The sequence below is a fragment of the Cebus imitator genome, unplaced genomic scaffold (genome assembly GCF_001604975.1).
Source record: "Cebus imitator isolate Cc_AM_T3 unplaced genomic scaffold, Cebus_imitator-1.0 Scaffold38, whole genome shotgun sequence".
Taxonomy (NCBI): Eukaryota; Metazoa; Chordata; class Mammalia; order Primates; family Cebidae; genus Cebus; species Cebus imitator.
This window is the reverse complement of record NW_016107353.1, coordinates 804,683-825,673: the sequence shown is the minus strand read 5'-3', so window position 1 is coordinate 825,673 and position 20,991 is coordinate 804,683. Positions and strand designations below refer to the sequence as shown.

The 20,991-nt window shown below is 51.3% G+C and overlaps 1 protein-coding gene across 4 annotated transcripts in view; it reads right to left on the bottom strand.

The window, feature by feature from the left end:
- Positions 1–240: 240 nt before the first annotated feature.
- Positions 241–20,991, bottom strand: part of ADORA1 (adenosine A1 receptor) — a 39,146-nt gene continuing 18,395 nt past the window's right edge. For 3 of the 4 annotated variants that reach the window (XM_017525352.2, XM_017525351.2, XM_037737326.1), the window contains one exon: positions 241–1,642. In XM_017525352.2, coding sequence (XP_017380841.1) covers positions 1,003–1,642 — 640 coding nt within the window. In that variant the 3' untranslated portion in view covers positions 241–1,002. Of the gene's footprint in view, positions 1,848–20,991 lie in introns of all 4 variants that reach the window. The other variant, XM_037737325.1, reaches the window with a different exon arrangement.

Here is a 20,991-nt window from a genome sequence, read left to right as displayed (position 1 = left end):
CATCGGGTGGCCAGTGGTACTGGTGGCCCAGATCACAGGTAATTACACTCTAGGCCCCTCCCTGGAAAGCTCAGGGCAAGAAGGAAGGCTCAGAGCTGCCACCTCGTGGCTGTTTGAGGCCAGCACCTACCGCACGAAGCTCGCTCCCCAGGGCGCGGAGCCTGCACTCTAGAAAATACCAGAAATGATTTCTGAATTGCTTGAACCCTGGAGGCAGAGGTTGCAGTGAGCCGAGATCGAGCCATTGCACTCCAGCCTGGGCAACAAGAGCAAAACTCCATCTCAAAAAAACCAAAAAAAAGAAAGAAAGAAATGATTTCTGAACCTACCCTTTCTGCCTCTCCCACACACAATCCTGGGTAGACCCAGGGCAAGGAGAGCAGGCACCCTAGCACCTGGTATGGCCTGGGGCCCAGAGCCCTCAGACGTGGGAATGGAAGCTCCTTGATTTCTGTCCCTTAGCTGCTTCTGGCTACCCTCTCCTACAGAACAGGAGAGACAGCCAGGCCAGTGCATCCCCGACCTCTCTCCTCCCATCTGTCTCAGAGGGGATGCTCTCCTCTCCTTAAGCTGGGCCTGGGCTGCATCACTAACACCAAAGACAAGCAGACCCCCTGCCTCACTGCAGAAGCCCAAGCACTTTCTCCCAGCCCAGGTGGCTCCTCTGCAGTCTCGGCCTCCCCAAGACCTGCCCAGGCCTGAAGCGCTGGACTGCTCGTGGGATGGTAAGGCAGGTGGGCGCTCAGAACACTCTCACCTCTAGACACCCGGTCCCTTCACAGGATCCTTGCCCTCCCAAGCCTCCTGCAGGGCCCAGAGGTGTAGGGTAGTTAACTCCTAGTGGACGGATCATGCTCTCTGGGTATCTCTTCAGAGCCTCCCCCATGCCCCCGACCCACAGCCCAGCTGGGGCAGGCTCAGGGAGACCCCTGGGACAGCGGGCAGGGGAGGACTGGACTGAGACCCCGCTGGATGTGGGCTGGTGAGAGCAGAAGGCGGGGCCTAGTCATCAGGCCTTTCTTCTGGGAGATCCTCATCAATTGGGGGTGCAGGCTGGCAGCGGAAATGGTCATTCCAAATCTTAAGGAAGGTGACCCGGAACTTCTGGATTCGGAAGGCATAGACGATGGGGTTCATGGCCGAGTTGCCGTGCGTGAGGAAGATGGCAATGTAGGTGAGGATGCTGGGCTTGTGGCAGGACGGGCAGAAGAGGGTGATGCAGTTGAGGATGTGCAAAGGCAGCCAGCTGAGGGCAAAGAGGAAGAGGATGAGGGCCAGCGACTTGGCGATCTTCAGCTCCTTCCCATAGTACTTCTGCGGGTCGCCGGAGGAGGCCGACACCTTCTTGTTGAGCTGCTTTCGGATCAGGTAGAAGACCTCCAGGTAGATGAGGACCATGAGGAGCAATGGGGGCAGCACCCACACGAAGAAGTTGAAGTAGACCATGTACTCCATGCTGATGACCTTCTCGAACTCACACTTGATCACGGGCTCCCCCACACTGCCGTTGGCCGCCCAGGCCCGCTCCACTGCACTCAGATTGTTCCAGCCAAACATAGGGGTCAGCCCCACCACGAAAGAGAGGATCCAGCAGCCGGCGATGGCCACCGCTGCCCTCCGGGGGGTCACCACCATCTTGTACCTGGGAGAGAGGAGGGCAGAGTGTCAGGATCTGCCTCCCAGCTGCCTCGAAGGGCCCCTCCGAGGCACACCTGGCCTCCAGGGGCCTCTAAGAGGAGCCCCCTCCCCATCCAGGGCCCGGTGAGCGGGGAGGTGTGTGTCTTTTGCTCGAAGGTTGAGTCTTCAGGATCTAAGATTTAGTGCTTGCCATGCATTGGCTCATTCTCCTGCCAAGAGAGGAAATCCTGATTAATGACAAAAGTAGTGATAGAAAATCACAAAGGACCTCCTTTAGAAATGTCGAGGAAGTGACCACAGTAAAAATTGCTCCCATGCACTCAGCACGCCCTCCCTGGTTATCTCGCCATTGCTTCATGACGGCCTGCATCACATAGGAAGGCACCGGCAGAATGAGGACTGCCCAACTGACAGGTGAGGAAACAGGTTCAAAGTAGTCACAGGATCTGCCCAAGGCCACATGGAAGGTGGCAGTGCTGTCCCTTGTTTCCTAAAACACATCTAGACACTGACCAAAACAGCCAGCTAATTAACAAACCATCTATCCCTTCTCTTGGGCCAGCAAACACAACTGTCATTTCAAAAAATCTTTCACACAACTCCCCTTCTTTGGGCCTTGCCCATACTCCCCGGCCAGTGCCTCACCTCCCGCCTCCATATCAACTTCTTGTTTCCCCTCCTGATCACCGTGTAGCACTTACCTCCAAAGGGCTTGATCTCAAGAACCAGCTCTGCATTCCCAAGCTAACTGAGAATGATGCTCAGGAAAGAAACTGACATTCACTGAGCATCTACTACATGCTAGATACTTTCACTCATTCACTCATGCATTTACCCACGCATACATGGATGCATTCATTCAGCACCAACTCCTAAGAGAAGCAGACTCCCCTGCCTCATTTGTCGAGTGCTTTCTGTGCTAGGCATTGCTCTCTGTGCTAAGATAAAAGATCCCCGCTTTTACATATCTCACATTTTGGGTGAAGAGACACATAACACAAAAGCAAGAAAATAAACAAGACCACTACAGATCATTTTATGTCCTTTAAAGGAAATAGGCTGCATCAAGAGACAGAGCTTTCTAACTTTTTTCACGTCACAAAGAAGATGGAAACATCTGGATGACAAGGCTGCTCATGAGCCACAAGGGTTGGGCGTTTTCATATCTCAGGGGTTCCTACTTCCCTTTAAACCAATCTAGCCAGCAGCCGTGGCGGCTTCTGCCTACACACTGGCCTTGGAGACAGTGCCAAGGGCTGGGTCTCACCCAGCTCTGTGCTGAGGAGCCGGCTGAACAGCAGCAGCTTGCCCAGTTGTTATTTTCCAATGCGGCTTCTGAAATTGATGGAGTGCCCGCTCGAGCACATAAACAGCTCCTGAGACCCAGAAGTATGACGGGAGAGGCTGCCGACTGCTTCCTTCTGCCCCGGGACGCAGAATCTGCAGCCTTCTCCTGCATGATATGATGCTTAAAGTCTCTCTTGCCCCGGACAATGCTTCTCCTAGACCCTTTACCATCTATCAAAGCTCACCTGCTCTGTGAAGGCTATGGGGGTAGAAAGGGGGACAGTTTGCAGAGTGGGAGGAACCAGATGCCCCCTCTCCACCCCACCTAGAAGATAATGACTAGAAGAGACGTTTGGAATCTCATTTTCCATCCCTTCATTGTCCCAGTGAAGAAATTGAGTAGCTGACTCCAACACCTTTAGAGCAGTTCCCTTCCCCCACTCTGTGATCACAGGATCCTTGTGCCCCAAGCCACCACCAAAGGGCCTTGAGAGGTGACGAGGTCACTTATGCCTCTGAAGTTTTCTTAGATACAATCCTCACTCTCTTGCTGTAATTGAAGCCCATTCCCTCCTCTGTATCCTCAGCAGAATGGCCAGGCCTGGTACAGACACTGGGAGTCAGAAGACCCAAATCTGGGCAGCCAGTCTGCAACTTGCTAGATCAGTCTCTCCTCTGTAAAGGAGAGCTACTTCAGAGGGAGAGAATCAAATGAGATACTATGTGTGAAAGTACTCTGTAAACACCCGACCAGTATTCCTTTGCCTGAGCCCTTCTTACCCCTCCAAGCTCCTAGACAAATGCCCATCTGGAAAACTCCAGTATCTCTAGATGCTCAGCAAACACAGCCGAAAGGCTATTTAAACATCTCACTCACGTCTTGTTCCTGACCATCTCAAAGTGTTCTCCATGTGTCCTCTCAGATACGGTGGGAAAAGTTCTGGGCGTGAGTACACGGTGAAAGACCAAAGTAACGTCAGTCATTCTGAAGGCTAAGGGATGCTGTCTCAGCAGTCACACAGTGGAGAGTGGGGCCAGGTCCCCGGGTGAACCTCAGCAAGGAAAGAGAGCTGCCGCCGCAGAGAGAAGGACGGGGCCAGGTGTCCTGCCTACGCCCACAGCCCATCACATCTGCCATTTATACCACATTGATCATTTACAAATGCCTTTCTCAGTCCTGTCTCAGGTAATCCCCATAACCGCTGCTGTGGTGAGCACAGCAGATGAGGGAATCCCCATTTCACAGATTAGAAGCTCCACTGGCCTGGGCCTCCTGACTCCAAGCCCAGCTCTCCTTCAGGGTACCAAGCTGACTGTGGGTTGTTAAGATGCAGATGATTGGCATGTTGAAAATATCCCCTGCCTAAGAGATTTAAAATGGGAACTTCTAGACCCTGCCCAAGGAGGGCACCACCCAGAGTCAGTGGGGAGGGCCAGGTGACCTCCGGTGCTGCTGTCCAGCATATGGATTAGGAGATCCAGCCTGGGACCCATATCTGGGCAGTGATGATCTGTGGAGAGAGGAGAGGTAGGAGGAGAGAAGGAGGAGGTGACTTAGCTAGAGTGGTGCCTCCCTCCCCTCTTCTTTCCTCACTCCTCACCCTGCTGACCGCCTGGAGCCCCCAGGGTTAAAGCTTTCCTGGGGCTCCTCCAGGACCCAGTCCCAATAGACCCTGCAGCTTAGGGTATCAGTTCTCATCTGTTTTTCTTGCTATTTTCTCCCTGGTGGGAAAGGGCTGGACCCAAGACCTTGGCTGAGGTGGGGCAGGCTCTCACAGGAAGGGCTACCTCTCAGGGCCAGGGGAGAAACTCACCTCTCCTTACATGTGGGAAAGGAGGTGGAAGCTGCGAGTCCTGGGACGTGCATGGGGTGGGGGGGTGTGGAAGGTGCCTCTGACTCTTGGGAATGCCCCTCCCAAGTCCACAGTATCCCCGAGGGCTGTGTGGGAGCTAAGCAGGGAGGTGCTGCTCTCAGGAGTGTGCAGCTCAGGCAGATGCTAACGGGGGAGCAACAGAACGGAGACAGGAAAATGGGGCCCCGTCCACAGGCCACCAGGACAGACAGTGTCTTAAAGACAGCCCTGAGGAAACCAGGGAGAGCCCCACCACCTCCAGAATCTCCCTCAAAGTGCATAAAATCCCACAAGGAATGAGATGTTCCTTTGGGTTAAGAGTTGCCTTCTCTGTGTGCTATTTATTTATTTAATTGAGACAGGGGTCCCCCTACGTTGCCCAGGCTGGTCTCAAACACCTGCGCTCAAGCAATTCTCCCACCTTGACCCCCTAAAGTTCTGAATTGCAGATAGGAGCCACCACGCCCACCTGTGTGTTGTTTTTAAAGCTGAGATAACATGAACTGTGCTGTATGAATTCGTTTATTAGTCGGCACTTCTCATGGATGATGGTAACATGAAAAGACTGAGTCCCCAGAGCAATGGGCTACAGAGACCTTGGGAGGGAAAGGGATGGCTTGAGGAGGGAAGCGGAACGGGGTTCCCGCTGAGCCTCTCAGTGTTGTCAGGATCTGGTGGCTGAACAGAAAAGGATTTCATATCATAGCTGCAGCAAGACTGTCAATGTGGTTTACAGGTGGAAATGAGGAAACAAAGTCTTCAAATCCTGCGTCCAAGGAGGGCAGGGCAGAGAAAGCCATTGGTTCTTCCCAGGACACCCTGGCAGGGCTGCCATATGAGGGGTGGGAGATTCTGGAGGCTAAGTGAGGCAGGAGCTCAAAAATAATAGTGAACTGATCAATAATAACAACGAAAATGCTGGGAAGTGCTGACATGTGTTTGTATGTGCTGGTCACTGGCTATTTATTTATTTAAGAGGCAGAGTCTCACTCTGTCTCCGAGGTTGGAGTGCAGTGGTGCAATCACAGCTCACTGTAACCTCAAACTCCTAGGCTCAAGGGATCTTTCCACCTCAGCATCCTGAGTAGCTGGGACAAGCGTGTGCCACCACGCCCAGCTATTTTTAAACGTTTTTGTAGAGATGGGGGTCTCACTATGTTGCCCAGGCTGATCGCAGACTCCAGGGTTTGTGATCCTCCTGCCTTGGCCTTCCAAAGTGCTGTGATTACAGGCATGCGTCACTGTGCCTAGCCCTGGGCACTGACTTTGCAGACATGGTTTTATTGGTACTCCAGCACAACCTTATCAGTTAGATACCACAGGCTGAGCATCCCTAATGTGAAAATCCCAAATCCCAAATGCTCCAAAATTCAACACTATCTGAATGCCAACAAGACGCTCAAAGAAAATGTTCTTTGAGCATTTCAGATTTCCAGCTTAGGAATGCTCAACCAGTGAGTATAAGGCAAATATTCCAAAATCTTTAAAAATCCAAAATTGGAAACACTTCTGGTCCTACACATTTTGGATACAGGATACTCAACCTCTATCATTATTTTCATTTCCTAATTGCAGTAACTGAGACTTGCAGAGATTAGAAAACATGTCCAAGGCCACTCTGCCAGGAAAAAGCAGGAAAAGAATTTCTAAGACTCCAGTATGTCCAAGTGCAAAGCCCATGTTGGATCCAGCTCTGCCACTCTGGGAGATGGAGGACACGTGGGGATTGGAGGGTGGAAGGTTGGAGCAGAAGAAGGAAGCCAGGGCCAGGACCCAGAAGGCAAGCCTCTCCTGCTCCAGGCAAATCTCCCTGGACTAAGTAGTCGTGAGGATGCCATCGTACCTTGCCTGGAAGCCTCACTCCTCCCACAAAGTCTGACCTCTTTCTGAGCCATCAGATTGACCTATTCACATGCATGCCCTGCCTAGGTGTTTAGTGGGTGTCTTGTTCCTGCAGGGGGCGACCAAGCAGTTGAGACTTACCCTTTCCTTTTTTTTTTTTTTTTTTTTTTTTTTTTTTTTTTTGTTTTTTTTTTTTTTTTTTTTTTTTTTTTGAGACGGAGTTTCGCTCTTGTTACCCAGGCTGGAGTGCAATGGCACGATCTCGGCTCACCGCAACCTCCGCCTCCTGGGCTCAGGCAATTCTCCTGCCTCAGCCTCCTGAGTAGCTGGGATTACAGGCACACGCCACCATGCCCAGCTAATTTTTTGTATTTTTAGTAGAGACGGGGTTTCACCATGCTGACCAGGATGGTCTCGATCTCTTGACCTCGTGATCCACCCGCCTCGGCCTCCCAAAGTGCTGGGATTACAGGCTTGAGCCACCGCGCCCGGCCATACCCTTTCCTTTATTAAAGGGGTATTCATTGAGCACCTATCAGGTGCCAGGTTCTAGGTGTTAGGGTTCAGGAATATAGATGAGAATAGACTCTCATGAAAGCATCATTCTATAGACAGAGAAACAGGCAACAGATATGCAAACAAATAAACCAGATCATATTAGAGAATGAAAAGACCTAACAAGCGAAATAAGCAGGATACCCCAGGAGCAAGTGAGGGGCGGGGCACGCTGCTGATGTGGGCTAAGTAGGCAGGGCAGCCTCTCTGAGGATGAGACAATGAGCCGAGAACCAAAGGACCATGAACAAGCCAGCCAGGGAAAGATCTGGGACAGAGCCTTCTAGGCAGAAGGTACCATGGGGGAGAGGTCCTGAGGCCAGAGTGGGTTTGAGGAGCAGAGAGACAGCTAATGTGAAGGAGCCTCAGGGGTGAAGGCCCGAGAGGGGCTAGCTCAGTCAGAGAAGAGCCCTAGGGCTGAGAGGGCTGAAGCATGTGTCTGGGGTTTACTCTAAGTACAAGGGGAAGCCATTTTAAGCAAAGGAATAATATAATTGAATTTCTGTTTGTAAAAGATAACTCAGGCTGCTGTGTGGAGAATGTGTCACATCACAGAATGAGGAAAGGCAAGAAAACCAGCAGGAGCCTATTTTAGCCATCCAGGCAGGGCAGGGTGGGATGCTATAGCTGGCGGCGTGGGTATTGAGGAGAAGCATATGGCTTTGAGATGTACTTAGGAACAGGGCCAGTGGGACCTGCTGCTGAGTTTGGATGTTGCTGTGGTTTGAACGCGTCCCCCAAAGCTCATGTGTTGGAAATTTAATCCCCAATGCAAAAATGTTGAAAGGTGGGACCTTTAAGTGGTACTTGGATCCTGAGAGTTCTGCCCTCTTGAATGGATTAATGACATCATTGCAGAAGTACGTTCATTACCACAGGAGTGGAGTCTTTATAAAAGATGACTTTGGCCACCTTCTTTTCTCTATCTTGAGAGTGTGCTCTTTTGTCCTTCCACCCTTCTGTTACAGGATGAGCAAGAAGAAAGGCCCTTGTCAGATGCAGACCCTCAATCTTGGACTTCTCAGCTTCCAGAAACGTGAGCTGAGTAAACTTCTTCTTCTTCTTCTTCTTTTTTTTTTTTTTTAATAAATTACCCAGTTTCAGGTATTCTGTTACAGCAGCACAAAAAAATGGACTAAGACAGAAAATTGGTCCCAGAAGTGGGTTTGTTTCCATAACGAATACCTGAAAATATGGAAGCAGCGTTAGAACTGGGTAACAGGTATAGGCTGGAAGAGTTTAGAGGAGCAGGCTAAAAAAAAGCCTACACGGCCATAAATGAAGCATTAAGGGTGATTCAGGTGAGAGCTCAGAAGACAAGAGCTGTAGGGAGCAACTGAATCTTTTTAGGGGTGACTTGAATGGTGGTGATCAGAATGCTAGCAGAAATTTGGACAGTCAAGAAATTTGGATATGGTCTCGGATGGAAACGAGAAACAAGATATTGAAAACTGCAGTAAAGGTCATCCTTGTTATGCAGTTGTAAAGAACTTGGTGGAATTGTGTCTGTGTCTCAGGCCTTTGTGGAAGGCAGAACTTTAGAGCAACTAACTGGGATATCTAGCAAAAGAAATATCTAAGCAACAAAACATTCAAGGTGCTACATGGTTTCTTTTTGCCATTTACAGCAAAATGAAGGAAGATAGAGATGATTTAAAGATGAAACATCATTACAAAGGAAGTAGAATGGAAAGATTTGGAAAACTCTCAGTCTGGCCATGTAAAGAATTAAAAAGTGTGTTCAGAAGAGAGTACTAAGGATGTGACCAAAACACCATTTGCTAAAGAGAATACTAAGGAGAGAAGGCAGCCAGGTTCTATTCATCGGGATGATAGGAGAGTGACCACACGGGCATTTCAGAGATCTTCAAGGACGGCGAGGATCTTTACAGCAAGGTCTCCAGAAACACACAGGTGGGACCCCAACATTTGCTGCCCAGGGCCACCTCGGGACTCTGCTCCACCACAGTGCTCCTTGGCAGCCCCAGCCATGGCTCAAGCAGGCCCCAATGTAGCTCATGCCACTGCTCCAGAGAGCACAGTGGTAGGCAGCTCTTGGCAGTGTCCACATGGTGCTGACTCTGCAGGTGCCCACAGTGTGGGAGCTGTGGGGTCATGCAGGCCTCCATCTAGATTTCAAAGGATATCATGGACAGCCTGGAGTCCCCGGCAGAAACTTTTCACAGGGACAGAGCCACCACTGACAGCCCCCACCAGGGCAATGCCACTGCACAGACCGCAGCGCTGTAGGACCACTAGCATGCAACTCCTGCATGGGAGAGCTGCAGGCATGAGACTCCAATCCATGAGAGCCGCTTCGTGAGCTGAACCCGGCAGAGCCAACAGGTCCAGGAGGTGGTACATGGAGTAGAAGGCTATTCCAGCATCTTAGGATTTAATGTTGTCTGCCTTATTGGGTTTTGGACCTACTTGGGTCCTGTTACTGCTTTCTTCTTGCCTATTCCTCCCCTTTGGAATGGGGATACTTTTCTTATTCTTGTCCCATCATTGTATTTTGGAAGCACGTAACTTATTTTGATTTCATAGGTTCACGACTCAAGGGAAATTTGCCTTAGGATGAATCCTGCCTTGAAGCCTCACCCATATCTGATTTAGATGGGACTCTTGAGTTGATGCTGAACTAGTTAAGACTTTGGGGGCTACTGGGATGGTATAAATGTATTTTGCATGCGAGAAGGACATGAATTTTGAAGGCCTGGGCAGAATGCCATGGTTTGAATGTTCCCCTCAAAGCTCATACATTGAAAACAATCCCCATTGCAACAGTGTAGAGATGTGGGACCTTTAAGAGGTAATTAGGTCATAAGGCTCTGCCCTATGAACGGATTAAAGCCAATACTGCAGGAGTAGGTTCGTTATCACAGAAGCGGGGTCCTTATGAAGGATGCGTTCAGCTCTTGCCTGTGTGATGCCTTCCACAAGTTATGAGGTAGCAAGAAGGTGCTTATCAGGCATGTCCCTCCAATCTTGGACTTCTCAGCCTCCAGAACTATGAGCCAAATAAATTTCTGTTCATTATGAATTACCCAGTCTGTGGTATTCTATTACAGCAGCAGAAAATGAAGTAAGACAGATGTCCAGGTGAAGGAAAGAATCATCAAGATGACTCTGATTTTTATCCTGACCACTGAGCAGAGGGCGCCATCATTCTCCCAGTCTCCATGACCCTTCTCTCTCTGAAGAGCCCATCCCCTTACCCTGAAGTCCACGTCACTCTCCCTGAACTCCACTCCACTCTCACCATGCTACTGGACACTCCTTTGTGTACATATCTGGGGTACTCTCCCACCTGAGAACCTTTGCACTCCCGTTCACCTCCTGAAATGTCTGGGAAGGCTCATTCTCCATTCATTCAGGTCTTCACTCAGATGGCAGGTCCTAAGGGAAGATTCCTGACTCTCCTGAAAAACAGTCTCTATCACTGTATCCTCGCCCGTATTTAATTTTCTTGATAGGGCTTATCGTTTCCTGACCCTCTCCCTCCTCCCTCTCTCTCACTCCCTCTCTTTTCCCCTCCCTCCCTCTCTATCTATCCATGCATTTGTTATCAGTTTTTCTCTGGTACTCCAGTAGAATGTAAGCCCCATTAGGACAGCACCTTTATTTAGCATGTTTACCACTGCATCCCCAGTACCTACATCAGTGCTCAATAACTATTTGTTGATTGAATGAATAAAGTACATGTAAAAGTGGATTAATGAAACCGTACATCCACTCATTCAGAAATGATTGCCTGGGACCTGCCATGTGAGTACATCTCAGCGAACAAGCGATAAGGATTAAATGGTAGGTGCTCAATTAGAGACAGTCAGATTAGAAAGGCATAACCCTAGCCCTGGACACAATTATAATGCCCCGGATGAGGAAAATCATCCCCCGGTTCATTCCCTGCTGTCTGGGAAATGTAGGGGATCCACTGCTGAATCAGACAACTCCTGGTCCCCTGCCTAGGTCCTGTGACATAAGGCTGCTATGACAAGGGCCTCTTATGAGAAGTATGAGCAACTGCCACCAGGCCACCAGCCAGCCACCAACACGTCCACAGTGGCTTGAAGTCCCAGCATTGCCCTGCATACTGTGAGACCAGCAGAGACTTCCTTGGCCAGAACTCACCTCCCCGGAGTCTCTTAACCTGCATCCCAGAGAAGCAGGTCTTCATCTCATGCTCATTCCCAGCAGACGTCATGAGAATGCCCAAGCTCCTCATTGCTCCTTTGTGTCATGAATCGTCATTTTCATGGATGAGCTCACTTCTAGTTGGAGACCTGACTGTGTATAGAGGGGTGGCCTCTCCCTGCCTACACCCTCAGAAGGCATTCCTGGACGCCACTGGCAACTGATTGTTAGCTGACTCAGAGAACATAAACAATAAGCCACTTTAGGAAGAGCTCAGTCCAAACGCAGTGGCTCATGCCTGTAATCCCAGGACTTTGGCAGGTCAAGGCACGTGGATCACTTGAGGTCAGGAGTTCGAGACCACCCTGGCCAACATGGTGAAATCCTATCTCTACTAAAAATACAAAAATTAGCTGAGTGCTGTGGTGTGTGTCTGTAATCCCAGCTACTCAGGAGGCTGAGGCAGGAGAATCGCTTGAACCCGGGAGGCGGAGGGTGCAGTGAGCCGAGATCACACCACTGCACTCCAGCCTGGGTGACAGAGTGGGACTCCAACTCAAAAAAAAAAAAAAAAAAAAAAAAGAATAGGAAGAGCTCAGTTGCCATCAGATGGTGAACACACCATGAGACCAATCAGCTGAGACACATTTGACAGAGAAAAAAGAAGGAAGAGGGGGCGGGCACAGAGGTCCTACAGAATTCTCTTCGGTGAATGCAGAACAGCCAAACTGAGCAAGGTGCCAAGAAGCCGGCCACCACTGCAGGGGTGAGACTGGAGTGCGCTGGTTCTGAAGCTGTCTGTCCTTGTCATTCTCTCCTGGCCCTGCCCCACTTTGTATCACCATGGGGCTGACCACTGCAGGCCGCATTTCCCAAGCCCTGGAGCCATCTGGGCCCATGGGAAATACTGCAGTGCTGGAGCAATGGGGACGGGGGAGAGCTGTCCACCTCCCTGCCCCAGGCGTGCGCTGGGCAGTGGTTACGACTCCTCCATGGCTCCACCACACACCAGACAAGCCCACCGTGGGTGCAGCTTCTCCGGCTGCGGGATCTCTGCCTCCTCGCTTTGCCCTTCTGCCTCGGGGTGGCTTCCTATGGTTGCTAATCTCTAAGTCACCTCACACTCCTTGTTTGGTGTCTCGGCTGCTTCCTCACCATTCCTGGTATAAGGCCCTCAGCCGTAAACCCCTAAAATGACTTCTGTGTTCCTGGCTGGACTCAGATGGTTCAGGACTGAAGCTGCATCAGGACGAACTGAGCACAGTCAACCCTAAGAACCCGCCGCCAGAGGTACAGGTATGACTGAGTCACCCAACTCTTACATGCACCTTCAGTCAGAGGAGAGAGAATCCACATGTGGGTTTGGAAAATGCTCAGCATGGCTTTGCCTGAGGACAGGGCGACACAGTGTCCTGTCAACTGCTGAGACCGGAGCGGGGTCCTCAGGCCTGGCCATCCCTATTTCTCATCACCTGCTCCTCATGGAAGCGCTGAACATGGGCCGCAGGGAGCCGGATGGCCGGTGGGGTGGCAGGCAGAGGTCCAAGTCTTTCCGCAGTCCTGCGGTTTGGACAGTCAGGGACTGGATCCTCCCTCTTCCCTTCCCTCGCCCTTGGCTGGAAGGGAGTGCCAGTTCGTAGCTTTGGTCCACTCCTTCCCACCTCCTGTCTTATCAAGGATCTCAGCCACTTGTAACTGGAAACTTGGATCTCAAGAGCAGGGAAGTAAGGCTTTCAGACTACTAAACTACTTCCTGCAGAGAAATTCTTCCTCCCCAAGGAGAACAGGAAACCAGATATAATCAAAGGTGCTGGGCACACTCCAGAGGCCAAATATTTAACAGTAACATCGCCCAGGGGAGTCTGCTTCAGGGGCCCCGGGGAGGGGGCAGGATGTCGGGCCTGAGAATCCTGCCTTGAATCCTGCTGTCAGGGGCTCTGTGGCATCACCCACCACCTAGAACATCAGTGCCACCAATCCCCAGCAGGGGCTCAGGCCAACACCCCAGGGCCAGACTGCAGGGCTACAGGGAGGAGGGCAGACACTCTGTGTCTTGAAAGAAAAGAGCTGGATAAATTGATTAGCTCATTAGTGTAATGGGCCTTGGAAATCACTCCTGGTCACTTGCTGAGGACAAATAACTCCTCAGCCTGGTGGGAAAAGCAATGAGGTTCCTGTGTGTGACTCAGTGACACCCTCTATCCTGAGCAACCTCCCCACCGTCTGTCTTTGGATTCAGAGCCCCTTTCTGAGCGCTGGACATGAGCAGAATAAACATAGCTCCCACCCCGAAGGAGCTCTCAGTCCACAGGAGAGGCCCAGCCCCTGAGCAAAGGGAGCCCCAGTCTGATGAGAGCAGCATTTGCTGCAGCACACAGGGCAGAGCTCCCTGCTAGCCCCCAGACTCAAAGGTTGCGTGGATGATTGACAGCACAAACTCTGCCCAGACCTGTGTGCCTGTGGAGATCTCTTCTTTCTCTCTCTGGGTGGGCGTTCTCATCCCAACAAACAAAAGTTTGGATTTGCTCAGCGGTTCTGATCCAGAGGGGGCTTAAGGGCGGGGTGTAAGGAGGGAGGCTTTCAGATTTGGAGGAGGCACGTTTTCAAAGTATATTTGCCAGTGATCCCCATCCCTTTCTCCCAGTCCAGGACATATCCTATGGAATATTTCCCCGAAGCCAGGAGGTCAAGATACTGTACTTTGAGACAATGCCCTAGGTGATTTCACAATGCAGCCACTTCCTCCCCTTCCAAAGTCAGGTACAGCCCCCACATCCCAGTGAGGGGGTGGTCCTTGAGGAGGAGGGGGTCTGACCTGGACAGTAAACTCAGGAAAACTGGACCCAGACCTCAGCCTTTCCAGTTTCCCTCTGCACTGAGATGTGATTCTCTCCATCTCTCAGAGTAAGACCAGGTTGGCAAAAGGACCTAGGCCAATTGGCCCCACCTGCTATGGGTGACTGTTTCTGACTCATCCTGTGGGACAGGGAAAAAAAAACCATCCCAGTCATTAAGTCTGCATTCAGACTTAATGACCTGTGAATAGCTGGTGCATTGAGGCCTCACTGGGATGACCAGGGTACTAAAAGGAGCAAAATTCCTTTTCCATCGAAGTGGAAAGGCCCGCTGTGTGGGGGAAGGGAGCTAATGGGCTTCTCCGGCTTCCCATAGGCCTCTCGTGTCTTTGCAGACTGTGGTCACTTAGGAGAGCAGCAGAGAATCCTCCAGCCCAGCTGGCACATGGAGAGGGCCCAGGCAGGAGGGAGCTAGGAAGCAGCAGAATTCTGCAGGCTCAGGGGAGCAGAGGGGGCCCATGCTGGACCCCCAAAGGAGGGCAGCCCTCCCTTGGAATACATCATCGTGGTAGGAATTTGGAGACCCCGTTCTGGTCCAGGCTCTGCCAGGAGTGAGCTGGTCTTGGGGGAGATCCTTTCCCTTTTGGGGCATCTGTGTCCTTGTCTGGATGATGAGGGTTTGAATGAGATCTTTTTCGGGCTCTAGCAGGTCACGGTTCCCTTCTTCTGAAATATGTCAATCATATTCTATGGAGAGCTGAGCTTAGCGCTAGCAGAAGGGAGGAAAGGGCACTGAGCACTGAACTCCTCGTGGGGAGGAGGAGCCCAGGGGCAGTGGTGAGGGACACCCACACCTCCCCGGAAGGCAGTCCCTCCTGAAAGGATTCCTTTCTCTAGCTCTCTCTGTGTCCCATGGAGGGGAAGACTGGGGGTAAAATGGAATGTAAAGATAAATAAATATTTATTGAGTGGAATGAATGAATGAGTGAATGAATGAATGAATGAAGTGTGCTGTGGAGTAAGATCCAACTTCAAACTGTGACTCCATCATTAACAGCTTGTGGTCTTGAGCAAGTAACAATTCTTTGAGCCTTGGTTTTGTCCTGGGCACAGTGGGAGGAGAAGGCTGGCTTGGCAGGCCCCTTGTGAGAACGAGGCTAGCACAGTAACTTATCTGGACACTCACTGAACAGTAGCACCAGGTGCCCATTTCTATCTCCACCAGGAGCACACCCCTGATTCTACTGGAATACACAGTCAGCCCTTGAAGAGATACAAAACAGGTTGCAAGGACATAGATAAACAAAAAATTACTTCTGTTTCACTTTGAAAGGCCAGTCACATGGCTTCCATATCTACTTTACAGCCAGCTCTCCCACCCAACTCAACCTTGGTACAGAATGGGTCTGTGTTCCCTGATCCATATGACGAAAGAGTCTGAGTCTAGGGTAGGGGGTTGGGAACCTGCTCAGCCCAGCACTAAACCCTGCCCAGGTTCCTGGAGAAGCCATGTCCCCTGGAGAATCCCAGTAAAGCTCCACTGGGAAAGTGGTCAGGGAGGATATTGGAGATGTGGGAGGCGGACTCAGGGGGAGCCCACACCATTCCTCCCACCTCCCTTTGGAGCATCTCTTGGCCTGTCTGGAACCATGGGGTACAGGGCGTCTGAATGAAGGCCTGTTTCCACCAAGGGACTGTAACCCAATCCCACACTGGAATGATCCCATGCAGACTCCAGATCAGACCAAAGGCAGCAGCTGGGGTTGGGACCAGGTTGAAAGCAAGTTGGATGCCTGCTGAGAGCCTGGAGTGACAAGAGGAGGTGCCCCTCCCAGACCTTCTTGGCCGGGGAGATGGATGCTGCGCTCTGAGGAGGCAGCTGCCCTCACTGAGCTTGGGCTGTCAGGGCTCCCTAAAGCTCACAGCACCTAGCCCCCTGCTTCGGAAAAGATTCGACAGACAGCAGGTAGGAGGAGGACAGAGAGGACACAGAGAGCTCACCACCTTGGAAATCTTTCCAAAGAAAGAGTCCACCCCCACACTCAGCTCTCCATTCCATAGCTTGTGCTTCCACATTAGAAAGTCCTTCCCAGAGTCTAACTTCAGTGCTTCCTGCTGCATCAGAACTCAAGGAGATACCACTCTTGGGACCTGGAAGAAGTGCAGTCATATTCTCCTGGGCTTTCTCTCCACCTTGCATCCAGGCCAGGGGGTACAGAGCCCAAATAACAGCAGGAAGGACCCTGGGACCCAGCAGTTTTCCATTGTACCTCCTTGGCATCTTCCGGTGCTGTGTTTGCCCTGTGTCCCTCCACATGCACACTCAGCAAGCCCAAAGTGTACAGAGTCCCTACAGAAGCCACAGGCCAGGCCCAATCCAGGAACCAGCCCTCCCATCCAGGCCAAGGCAGCAGCAGACGGAAGAGTTTAGCAGCAGCTACAGCCCTCCTGCCCCACTGCATGCACTCAGGGTCTTCTGCCTCGGCTCCAGGGATGGCTTTGTGGAGGAGGGGCCCAGAGATGCAGTGGAAGGTGGGGTCACCCAGGCTCACCTGGTGGATGCAGGTGAGCCAGAGATCCCCCTCTCCCGAACAACATGCAGCAGGAAGTGGGAGGGAGGTCTCCTGGATCATCTGGGAGCTGGCTCCCTTCTCGTTCCCATGTGGGACAATCAGAAAAATCCTTGTTTTCTCCCAGAGCATATAACTGCAAGTACCTGGAGGGCAGAGACCGAGTCCGGTTCAAAATCATCTTCCTAGCATCTATCACAGTACCTGGCACGCAGTAAGTACTCAATAATATTTGGGGAAGGAAATGAAATTGTATAAAATGCTCGATTAAAACCAGAGAGGCAGAAAAAGAGGAGGAAAAAAAGAAACAAAGAACAAACATGACTAGAGAACAGTTACAAACACGGCAGAGATTAAGCCAGCTATTGCAATAATCACCTTAAATGTGAAGAAAGTCGGGGGAATTGGTAAGAGGAAGCCATTCTGAGCCTTCTCATCTCAGTGACAACATCCCTCCTGGCAGGCAGCAGAGCCCCGCTTCCTGCGGTCACAGCTGGGGGGCCTTCTGCAGAAGGCTCAGGGTCTCCACTCCAAGGTCCTGCCTCAACCACCCAGCCCCAGTGTCTCAGCCACTTAATTAGGTGTTCCTCGCAGGAGTCTAACACACTTCCTCTCACTGTGAGACCAGCTCCTGTCCTCACTCCCTGGCCTGGGTGGAGGTGGGGAACAGCCTGTCTTCCTCCCCGGGGAGCTAGTCTGTGCCCCTGCCATTTGTAGGGGTAAGACGGAGCAGTGCGTTAGCTGCTGGCAGCGTCCCAGGGCAGGAGCCTGGCAGGCAGCTTCTCCAAGGGTTGATCAATAAACTCATTTTCCGTCATTTCTTCCACTTCTGCAAAGTCCTATAAATCACGCTGATCTGCCACGACCCTGGATGGAGGAAACTCATGCTGTGTGTGGGGGAGGAGGAAGCTTATCAAATCAAAGCCTTTATTTTTCCATCCACCATTCACGAAAACTTCAAGGTGCTGTGCTCAGAGCACAGCAAAACAGAAAAAGAAAATGCGGGCCAGGCACAGTGGCTCATGCCTATAATCCTAGCACTTTGTAAGGCTGAGGTGGGTGGATTACCTGAGGTCAAGAGATCGAGACCAGCCTGGGCAACATGATGAAATTCCATCTCTACTAAAAATACAAATATTAGCTGGGCATGGTAGCATGCACCTATAGTCCCAGCTACTTGGGAGGCTGAAGCAGGAGAATCACTTGAACCCGGGCAGTGGAGGTTGCAGTGAGCCAAGATTGTGCCACTGCACTCCAGCCTGGGCAACAGAGCAAAAACTCTGTCCCCCCAAAAAAAAGAAAAAGAAAAAAAGGCAGAGAGCCAACAGTAATGGGCCTTGGGGAACTCCACCAGGCAAGAATCAGGCAGGACATTCACTGCAGCCAGGAGAAGGGTGAACACAGCACAGACGGCATATGGGGGAACAGGCACAGACTGGCTTCCCTCACTCAGCTGATAGAAACACCGACAGTGTGGGACATTTGGAAGGTCCAACCCCAGGGCCTCCAACTTCCAATTCCACAAAGGCCTGACCACTCACACCACTCTCTCCCCTCCCAACTTCCTCGGCTGGTGCCCACAGTCTCCAGCAGAGCACATTGGCTGGCTGGGGGTGGAGCAAGGCTCAGGGTGACAAAACACTGACAGGGTCTTGACAGCGTTAGAGGACCTGGATTGGAATCAACCTCAGACCTGCTGTGAGCAAATCATGCCACCTCTCAGAATCTTAGGCTTCTCATCCGCAGGATGAAGCCCATGTCTGCTCCTCCCATGATGTCGGAGCTACCATTTAGCATTGAACTTTTGCATACAGCTCTCCTCTGCTCTTCACCCTAGGAGGAAGGGATCCATTCCCACAGGTGAGACTGGCGACTTGCCCAAGGTCATACAGCTAGTGGCCAGAATCGCCATTGCAGCCTAGGCCAGCTGCTTCCAAAGCATGTATTTTTGTTGTTTGTTTGTTTTTTGAGACAGGGTCTCCTTGTCACCCAGGCTCGAGTGCAGTGACATGATCTCAGCTCACCGCAACCTCTGCTACCCCAGTTCAAGTGATTCTCCTGCCTCAGCCTCCTGAGTAGCTGTGCTCCACCACACCTGGCTCATTTTTGTATTTTTAGTCGAGATGGGTTTCATCATGTTAGTCAGGCTGGTCTCGAACTCCTAACCTCAAGTGATCCACTTGTCTTAGCCTCCCAAAGTGCTGGGATTACAAGCATGAGCCACCATGCCTTTCGTTTGTTTATTTCATGAAATTTTATTTATTTTTACTGAAAAATATTAATTGTGTATATTTATGGGGTACAATGTAATGCTTCAATACATTTATACATTGTGGAGTGAGCAAATCCAGCTTTCAAAATTGCCGTAAGAGTGGATTTTAAAATCAATGTTTTGTGCTTCATGCACTGCCATTCCCATGAGAGTGAAGAAATTGAGGACAGAGACTGTGGTTTTATATTCCCCAGTATCCTTCACTGTCGGAGCTTCTCAAACTGTAATGTGCATATGAATCGCCTGGGGTCCTTTTAAAATGCAGATGATGAGTCAGACAATCTGGGCCGGGGACTGAGACTCTGCATTTCTAACAAGCTCCCAGGAGATGCCAAGGCTGCTGGTCCCTGACCATGCTTTGAGTAGCAAGGCCCAGTGGCACTCAGCCCAATATCGGGCACAAAAGGAGCTCTCCCCACCCTTATTTGGGGAAGAGGGTGATTGAGGAAGCCCAGAAAAAGAAAGGCATTATTTTGTATCATGCAGGAAACAGGAACACAAATCCCTGCAGGGTCCCTCACAGATGCACCAGTGTGACCAGTTTTTCTTAATGGATAGCCAAGTCCCCCGACATGAGGAAAGAAAAGACCAGGAACCAGGATGGGAGAAGAGAGGGGAAAGAGGCTCCCCACCTCAGAAAACAATCGCGACCCATCCATCACAGCACCCCTGGCAAAGCACTTCCAGACCAATGATCCCGCGTGATGCACAGTCCAGCTTGTGAGCTAAGAAGAGCAGGTTCTGTTGTTGCCACTTTACAGGTGGGAAAATTGAAGCCCAGGAAGGTTCAGTGCGTGCCTACGGCTACAATTTGGATGGTTCGTGTTTCAGCTGAGACTGAGCCCAGTCTCCTCTGCCTCTGGGCCCGGTGCTCTTTGCGCAAAGCACTCTACCTATGGGATGGTGGCAGAGAGGGTCTGCCTAAGCCTGTCATCACTCCCCACTCCCGGGGCCTGCTGGGCTGTTTCTCCAGCCCATCTCCTCCATTCTCACCTCTGTGGCCCACGTGGGATGACTTCTGCCGCCATGTTGCTAGCAACACCTCCTGAGGTAGCTCCCCTGAGCTTGTGGGCAAGGCAGCAGTGCAAATGAGCACATGCGGACTCAGGCCGAGAGAAAGCAGGTGGGACCCACAGAAACCCAGGCAACGGGCAGGCTTGTGCCCACAGCATGCTCCGTCTCAGAAACCTCAGCCCTCTTAGCTTGGCCAGTGCTGATTCTCTGTTATCTGCAAGATCTTATATTCTCTCTATATCTCTCTTTTTTTTTTTTTTTTTTGACAGGATCTCACTGTCACCCCGGCTATAGTGCAGTGGCGCTCATGGCTCACTGCAGCCACAACCTCCCAGGCTCAGGCCATCTTCCTGCCTCACTCTCCCAAGTAGCTGGGACCACAGGGTCATGCCACCACACCTGACTAATCTTAAAATTATTTTAAGAGATGGGGTCTCCCTATGTTGCCCAAGGTGGGCTCAAGTAATCCTCCCACCTTGGCCTCCTAAAGTATTGGGATTACAGGCATGAGCCACCACCCCTGGCAAAGATCTTATATTCTGTCTTCCCCTCAGCCTAGAAACTCCCTGAAGACAGTGGCGAAGGGAAGTGAAGTGATGTTGACACGAGCCGTGTAAGACTAAATAAAATTAAATCTGCTACCAAAGAAATCACCCGGTGCCACCCCGGACATTGAGGGGATGCCCAACACATAGGCACCCCTCTCCCACCAGGCTGAAAGTCTTCCTTCCTTGGGAACTTCTAGTGCCAGGCAGCCCCTTGGGCTCCCAGAGGAGCTGGAAGCAGGAAGGGAGGTGCCCATCTGACATTTCAGAGGCAGCTGCCCCAGGCACGGTACCCAGAGCAGCGGCAGGACATACCCTGACCCGAGTGCAGGGCTTTATACGCCTCCTAGCACTGCCACCGCCACTTCCCCAAGGCCAGCCTTGCCAATGTCAGGCCTTGGCAGGCTTATAAACGAACTCCTCAAGCCACACTGTCCACCCCAATCACAACAGAGACAGACAGACACACCCGCCACTATCCAT